General features: G+C 49.6%; 1 protein-coding gene across 2 annotated transcripts in view; it reads left to right on the top strand.

Moving 5' to 3' along the window:
- The window catches only part of AK8 (adenylate kinase 8), a 125,647-nt gene that overhangs the window by 43,724 nt on the left and 73,544 nt on the right, over positions 1-8,379 (top strand). For both annotated transcript variants that reach the window (XM_077768510.1, XM_077768508.1), the window contains one exon: positions 2,162-2,293. In XM_077768510.1, the coding sequence (XP_077624636.1) occupies positions 2,162-2,293 (132 nt within the window). The remainder of the gene's footprint in view (positions 1-2,161; positions 2,294-8,379) is intronic.

Genomic DNA, 8,379 nt, shown 5'->3' with positions numbered 1-8,379 from the left:
CCCCCCCCCCCCCCCCCCCCCCCCCCCGCCCCCCCCCCCCCCCCCCCCCCACGGCACTGCACTGTTGTTGCAGCAATGAGAAAGGTCCACAGAACGCACCTGATGCAGGTGCGTGCACGCGCGCATGGGTGTGTAGAGGAGGGTGAAGGTTGTGCCCAGAGACTTTGGAGGCGGGCCCTGTGTTCACACCTCATCCCCACCACGCGTCAGCCGTGCAGTCTTCGGCAACTCTCTTGGCCTCAGTTTTGCCATCCCTAAAGTGGGAACGGAGACCCTGTCTTCCTCACAGGCTTGGGTGGGGATTACACGGGATTCTGCAAATCACGTCTCTGCAGCCGCGAGCCCAGCAGCCGGTGCGGAGAAGCACCCAGTAAACATCAGGCGCCACTGCTGGGGGGGCTCCGCATGCTGTCCGTGAAGGCCAGGGAAGGTTAGAGTGGTCCCACCCCAGAGCAGCCACATTATCCTTTAGCACGCTCTCCACTTCACAGTATCCCCTCCTATGCAGTGCCGGGGAAATGACACAATAAAAATGCCAGCGCGGAGATCTAAGACACTTGACACCCGACGATGGCCTTTGGGGGCGCATTCTCTCCAGTCTCTTTAAGAGAAGTTTTGTTTTGGGGGCGGAAGTGTCTCTGAGCTCCCTGGCCTGGCAGTCACCCCGGCCCCCACCTGCCCGAGGACCTTGCTCGACGGAGAGCCCAGAGACCGCAGCCTCGCTCCCTGAGGGGGGTCCATCGACCAGCAGGCGGATGTCTAGAAAAGGTCTTTGCTTTGAAACAAGCCAGGCTGCGGACACCTTACGGGTTTGCAGTGATTTTGCGTCTCGGAAAGGTCTTCAGCAGCTGAAGGTAAACAGCCGCAACGTTCATCGTATGGCACGGTTCTGAATTTACACATTAATTACTTCCAAATCGCTTAATTAAATTTAAAAGTTCAGATGATCGTTCATAAAGAATTCATGCCTGGAATTGTAAATAAAAATGTGAGTGTCTGAATATTAATTATTATTAATTAATAATGCAGACAGATACATTGAAAATTGGACTGCGGAATTCTCTCTCTGTGTTGTTGTTGTTTTTAATCTCTCTGCAGTGCATCCAGCAATCACATATTTTTAAAAAGAATAATTAGATGTTGAGACTGTCTGGGGGATCATTACTTCTAATTAACTTAGTTATTTACTGTAAATTAAGCATCATTTGTAAGCAGGCTGCTCTGCCTGGAGTGTCTGTGTGTCTCAGATGTGGTGGGTCCTAGGCAGCTCTGAGGCTGGAGGGGCCTCACCTGAATGGCCTCCAGCTTATTCTCAGGGGTGGAAAACGTTACCCCTGCCGCCGGTGTGGGGGGGTCGCCCCAGCCCTCCCCACTGCCAGTAAAACGGGGCAAGAACGTCACGCGTCTCTCGCGGGAGTGCTGCGCCCATCGAATGAGATGGTGGCATAGAGCAGTTAGCTTTGCGCTTAACATGCGCTGGTAGGTATGAGGCTGTGATGATGACGATTAGAATCACCACCTTATGACAGTCGGTTAACTTATCTGTGCCTCGATTTCTAAAAGAAGAGAGGAATTGCGGCCTCTAGAATGATTGTTCCGATTAAAAAAAAATCCTACAAAGATTCGAGAGATCAAAATCCATACAATGAACGTCCCAGGGCTTCTCCTTTGCCCCCCACGCCTACCCCGGGGACATTGGTGGTTGTCACAACTGGCACCCAGTGGATGTCCCCACCCCCCTGGGCCAGGGGTGTGCCCAGAATGTCGAGAGCACGTGGCTGGCACACCCTGCCGCACCCACCCCTGCTTTCAGGGGTGGCTGGGTCCCTGAGGGCTGCGTGGTGACTCAGCCCCTTCCCAGGGCCGGATCTGTCCGAAGGCGGGACAGCCACCAGGGGGCGCAGGGTGGTTGGGTCCTTGCCTGGCAGGAGGTGAGGCTGGGGAGGGAGACCCATTCTGCCGTGGGCGGCTGGGGAGCTGGCACCAGCGCTCGGGGTCAGCAGGGGCCGCGCCGCCGCCCGGTGATGCCCTCCTTGGCTGCCGCACAGGGGGCTCCCGCTAGAAATCATCCCTGCCGCTAAGCACGCAAGCACAGGTGCCGTAGGCTGGTTTCCCTTTCTTTAGGACCTGACTTCACTATGCTCACATCCTGTCTTTCCAGCTCTGACCTATGCCCAAACCAGCCATCGATCTAATGCCCCGTTCACCCCGCGGGTGCTGCTCTGCGGGCCCGTGGGCAGTGGGAAAAGTCTGCAGGCTGCCCTACTGGCCCAGAAATACGGCCTCGTCAACGGTGAGTGCCCCGGCCGCGCCCTGTTTCCAGAACCTGCCCCTGGCCCCACCTCCCCTTCTCCCAAGCGTTACTGCCTTGTGGGGGTGGTGAGAAGGAGGTCAGTGCTGCTTTCTCTTTCTTGCTCTCGACAGTTTTCAGGTTAGTTCTGTTCTTCACAAAGAATACGGCCGTAAAAACATCAACCAGTAAGAATGCGGTCCGTTGCCCAAAGAGCCGGGGTGTTTTCTAGTCATTGTATTTTATCTCCTTGGGAGCAGTGATTTGTCCGCTCTCTGCTCCAGGGGCTCTTCGCCTGGCCCCTGCGGTTTCCCTGGAAGCCACAGCTCTTGCGTGATCTGGAACCCTGCCGCGGATTTATTTTCTCCGGTCCCATTTGGCCCCCCCGGCCCGGGTCAGCGTGTTTACAGGCAAACAATTTCTGAACCTGGGAAAAGACTTCTTGCTCGTACAGTTTCAATAAAAATTTTACCAGGAGGAGAGGAAAATACTGAAATCCGTCCTCCAGGTCAGTCCCGAGGTGGTCCCCAGGGGTCTCGGATGCTGGCCCGCCCTCTGGAGGATCAAGGCCGGAAAGGAGGTAGAAGCCGGGCAGGCATGGTGCGGCTGCCGGGAGCGTAGGGGCCGTGCTCACAGCCACTGCCACTTGTGGTGAAGGCTCCGCCAGACTGAGTGAGCCCTGGTGTGAAGGGAAAGCAAGACCCGCACCCCAAATATGAAAACACGCACATAGATGTCTCCGAATTCTGCAGCCACACTGTGCAAATATCTATGTAAACAAACTTACACGAATGAACACGTACCAGCCCAGAAGGATCGAGTTTCGAGCGAAAAAGCTTCTCCAGGAGGTGGCTGCCAGTGTAAAATTGCAAAGCCACTGAGACTCGCCGGGGATCAGTGACAAAAATCCTACCAGAACATGAAGATAGGGAGCTGAGCGATCCTTCTGATTAGTAACGACAAGTAGTAAGAGTCCTATTAGTAGCCTCGTAAAAGCAAACAGTAGTGCTCTGATTTGATGCGTATGGAAAAGGACTCTGGATGCCTTGGGATGAAAAATGCCTTTGCTTGCACCGACTTGAGAAAACAAAAAACCAAAACTGAATTATTCAGGTATTTTGTTTTACCTCTTGAAGTCTTATAATGCTGAATTTACAGCTGTGGTTGTGGCTCCTTTTTTTAAAAAATTGATTAAAAATGTTTTATTTATTTTTGAGAGAGAAAGAAACAGAGCATAAGCAGGGGCAGAGAGAGAGGGAGACACAGAATCCAAAGCAGACTCCAGGCTCTGAGCTGTCAGCACAGAGCCTGACGCGGGGCTCGAACCCACAAACCGTGAGATTGTAACCTGAGCCGAAGTTGGATGCTTAACCGCCTGGGCCCCCAGGTGCCCCTATAGCTGTGGCTTCTTTGGGAGAGTGAGCACCAGTCTGTTGGCCGCTGCCCCCACATGTTTGTCGAGGGATCGGTCATACGAAGGGCTGGAACACGGGCAGTGAGAAGAGCATGATCGTCCGAGGGCGGCTCCGAAAGCCTCAACAGCGATACTGTGATACAGTGCCAGGCCTTACGGATATCATCACTGTGCCCTATTTTGTTTACACAGAGTCATTCAAGAAAAGTGTATTTAAATTCACCTTGCTTCCCACACACCAATCATGAAACATGAAATTATAGGCCTAGATTTTCCCCAAAACTGAAAATAGGAGAAAGCTCATCATTTTCTGTTTTGTAGCTAAAGAGCCACATGGGGCCCTTTTCAGGCCACCCAGTAACTCAGAAAGTTCACATTTCTCAAAGGCGTTCTTGGTAAGTTACAGGACATCACGAGGCCCGTCTGCATCCAGGGCTCAGGGAACTGCGGGTGCCCCTGCGGCCACCCCCTGGCTCTGCTCTCATCTCCCCATTTACGGACCCTTCAGTAAACAGTTGTGGGCAAACAGCTCTGAACAAGCAAACAAACCAACATTCACTCCAATAAGGTTGATTGGAACGCTCGTGTTTACAATTGGTGAGAGTGTAAAAAGGCACAACCTTTGGAATGACAAGGGCACCGTTGGTTTGTGTGTGAACCGTGTATGTGAATCCTCTGGCCCGGCGACTTCGCTCCGTGAGTTTTATTCTGCCGAATCGCTCAGATGCCAAGGAAGAGATGGGAGGGCACACAATGAAAATAGAGGCCACCCCGAACTCTGTTAGTAAGAGGAGTAATTGAGTAAGCTGTGGGAAACCCATACACTGAAGCATTAATTATTTAATCACTAATCAAAGCTAAGGGGCATATATATTTCGTGATGTATTGTCGAATAGGGGGCAGAGAGCCAGGCATCCAACAGTTTCCGGGGAACGATCTCCTTTCTGTTTGCAAGGCGTGTTAGTGTACGCTCAGAACACATCAGAAGGAACATCTGTACATCAAACTGGCTGTGCCCGTGCAGTGGCATATTCTAGAAGTCTGATCTTTTTTTCTTTTTGCAGCGAGCATGAATTTTCTAACCAGAGACAACCATGAAGAATTTTATTAAAATATCATAATCGTCCCCATTGAGTGCCTGCTGTACGCAGTGTGCTTTATTGGGCACGCAGACAGGGAAGACGTAGAAAGAACCAGAGAGGAACGTATGGCTCTGGGTGCAGGCCAGGCTTGGGGAGGGGAGCAAGCAAGGTGAAACGGAGCTTGTCGCCACATAGTTCCAGGTCTGACTGTGTCCCCAGCCTTGGTGCTGGGAACCGTTAGGAGAGGGCAGATTATTACAGGGTTTCCTTCGTAGGACATTGTGAAGCAAGGCAGGGGCTTTAAACCATTCTTTCCTAGTACAAGCACTGAACACTACACATTGTCCTCTAAACGCTTCTTTGGCTGCATCTCACAGGTTTTTAATGCGTTGTGTTTTATCATTTGGTTCAAAACGTTTTCTTATCTGCCTTGAGATTTCTTTTTTGACTTATGTGTAATGTAGAAGTGTATTGCCTAATTTCCAAATATTTGGGAGTTTTTCAGGTTTGGGGCAGGAGTATCGATTTCTAATTTCATCGTGTTCGAAGAACCTCCCTTGTCCGATTTCAGTCCTTTGAAATGCATTGATACTTTTTTATGGCGCTAGAAGAGAATATGTAATCTCTCTTCTGTAGAAGGTAGTGCTCCACAAATGTCAGTTAAGAGAAGATGTTTGACAGTGTTGCTCAGTTCTTCTGTGTCCTTCATAATTGCTCACTACCATTAGTTACCAAAAGAGCTATGTTCAAATCTCCATCTCCGACTGTGGATGAGTCTACTGCTCTGCCAGACTCTCTGCTACGTGTCATTTGAAGTTCCCTTCCTGGGAGCATGTACACTGAGGACTGCTGTGTCTTCTCCTCCTCCTCCTTCTTTTTTAAAGATAATTTTTAAAATTTATCTTTTTTAAAAGTGTTGATTTTTGAGAGAGAGAGTGCCATGTGAACAGGGGAAGAGAGAAAGAAAGGGAGACAGAGGAGCCAAAGTGGGCTCTGTGCTGACAGCAAAGAGCCCGACGCGGGGCTTGAACCCCACAAGCTGTGAGATCACGACCTGAGCCGAAGTCATACACTTAAGTGACTGAGCCCCCCGGGCACCCCCTGCTGTGTCTTCTTGCTGACCTGACCCCTGTATGGTTCGGAGACGCTCCACTCTCTCTCTCGTAACACCCACCTTCTTGGTGTCTATCATCTGATGGTAACATGGCCACTCTCTCACGATTCGTGTCTGTACGGCATATATTCTTTTCTCTTGTGATTTTTTCAAATGTTTGTTTATGTGTGAGAGAGATAGAGCAAGAGCAGGGGAGGAGCAGAGAGAGAGAGGGAGACACAGAATCCAAAGCAGGCTTCAGGCTCCGAGCTGTCAGCACAGAGCCCAATGCGGGGCTCGAATTCACAAACCGTGAGATCAGGACCTGAGCCGAAGTCGGACGCTCAACCGACTGAGCCACACGGGCCCTTTTCTTTTAAATCATCTGTGTCTTCTATCCTAAATAGGTGTCTCATACACAACATATAATTGGGTCTTTCTTTTTTTTTTTTTTTTTAATCCAGTCTGACATTTTCTGCCTTTTAATTGAAGTGTTCAGTACATCTCCATTTTCAGTGTTTTCAGTGTGGTTTGAAGCCTCCTGTCCTGGGTGTTTTGTCTTCTGTTACCTCGTCTTTATTCCTGCTTTCCTGCCAACTGCTTTTTAGGAATCCGTTTCATTTCCTCTGTTGCCTCTTTAGCTATATGCCTCTGCTTTCTTTGGTTCACGGCTGCTCTAGGGGTCACCTGGCATCATTCGCTTACTGCAGTCTGCCTTGAATGAATACTCTACCTCTTTGTGTATCACACAGGGACCCACACTGCTGTATTTTTGTTCACCTTGCTTCTGTCCTTTGTGCGATTGTTTTTTTGTTTTTTGTTTGGTTTTGTTTTGTGGTTTGTGTGTGTGTGTGTGTCGTACATTCTACTTCTCCATGTTATAAACTCTACAGCATGTTGTAATTATTTTCACTTGGGTCATTGGGTTTCTTTCTTTTTCTTTTTAAACGAAGACATGAAGGGGAAAGGCCCTGTGATATGCCCACACATATCAACGCTTTTTTGTTTAGATCTAAATTTCCACCCGCTATCACTGTGTTTCCCCCTAAAGAACTTCCTTTAACATTTCTTGTAGTGCAAGTCCACTGGCGACACATTCTGCTTTCATCTGTCTGGAAACGTCTGTGTTGCACCTTCATTCTTGAAGGATGTTTCTGGTGCACAGAGAAATCTATGCTGACAGGCTTTTCTCCCCGCACTTTACACGCGGCATTCCGTTGTCTTCCGGCCCGCGTTGCCTCGGATGAGAACTCGGGTTATTTTTATCATCGTTCCCCCGTGTATCGCGCATCTCCCCCCGCCCGGCTGCTCTCGCTGGTTTCTCTTTGTCTTTGCTTTTCAGAAGCTTAACTGCGATGTATCAAGGTGTGGTTTACCTTGGGTTGATCCTGGCTGGGTCTCAGAGAATCTCCGATCCGTGAATTGGTGTTTTTCATCAAATTTTGAAATCGTTTTTCATCAGACTTTGAAATTCTCTTGCCATTATTTTCTCAAATATGTTTTTCTGCCTCTCTGTGTCCCACCCCCTCCTGCGCTCCCTCCCCTCTCCCTTTCTGGAACTCTGTCTGCGTGTACGTGACGACGCTGACTGATACCACCCTCCAGGCCTCTGAGGTTCTAGTCTTTTTTTCCAAGCCCCCTTTACCTCCCCTTTGCTGTAGTCTGGATACTTTATGGCCTGTCTTCCTGTCCTCAGCTTCATGGATCACGGCCTCTCTGGTGATGTTTTCCACTTAAGATACTGAAGTTTCCAGTTTCTAGAATTTGCGTCTGGCTCTTTTATATAGTTTCCATTTCCCTGCTGAGGTTCCGCAGCTGCTCGCCCATTTTAACTATCTTTCCCTTTACGATGTTGGACGTATTAACGAGAGCTGTTTTTAGCTCTTGCGTGCCTATTCTCACACCCACGTCATCTCTTGATCTGATTCTATAGCCCGTTTTCTCTCTTTGTAAGGGTCACCCTTCCCTCGTTGCTGGATTTTTGCATCTCAAGTGGTGTTTTATTAGACGCTAGACATTGTGATTCTTCCATTGCTGGGAGCCTGGGTTGGATGTCCTTCTTTAAGAATAGTAAGTTCGGAGTTGAGTGCTAGGGGCGCCTGGGTGGCTCAGTCGGTTAAGCTTCAGACTTCGGCTCGGGTCATGATCTCTCGGTTTGTGGGTTCAAGCCCCATGTCAGGCTCTGTGCTGACAGCTCAGAGCCTGGAGCCTGCTTTGGATTCTGTGTCTTCCCCTCTCTCTCAAAAATAAATAAACATTTTTTAAAAATGAAAAAAAAAGAATAGTGAGTTAAGAGTTGAGAGCTTGGGGCATCTGGGGGGCTCAGTCAGTTGAGTGTCCGACTCTGGATTGGGGCTTAGGTCATGATCCCCGGGTCATGGGCTCAAGCCCCACATCAGGCTCACCGCTGAGTGTGGAGCCTGCTTGGGATTCTTTCTGTGCCCCTCTCCCCAGCTCTCTCTGAAAAAAAAAAAATTAGTTAAAAATTAAAAAAAAAAAA

The sequence above is a fragment of the Crocuta crocuta genome, unplaced genomic scaffold (genome assembly GCF_008692635.1).
Source record: "Crocuta crocuta isolate KB4526 unplaced genomic scaffold, BGI_CrCroc_1.0 scaffold35, whole genome shotgun sequence".
In the NCBI taxonomy this organism is placed as follows: Eukaryota; Metazoa; Chordata; class Mammalia; order Carnivora; family Hyaenidae; genus Crocuta; species Crocuta crocuta.
Note: the sequence above shows the minus strand (reverse complement) of the source record. Positions and strands in the feature narration are given on the sequence as shown.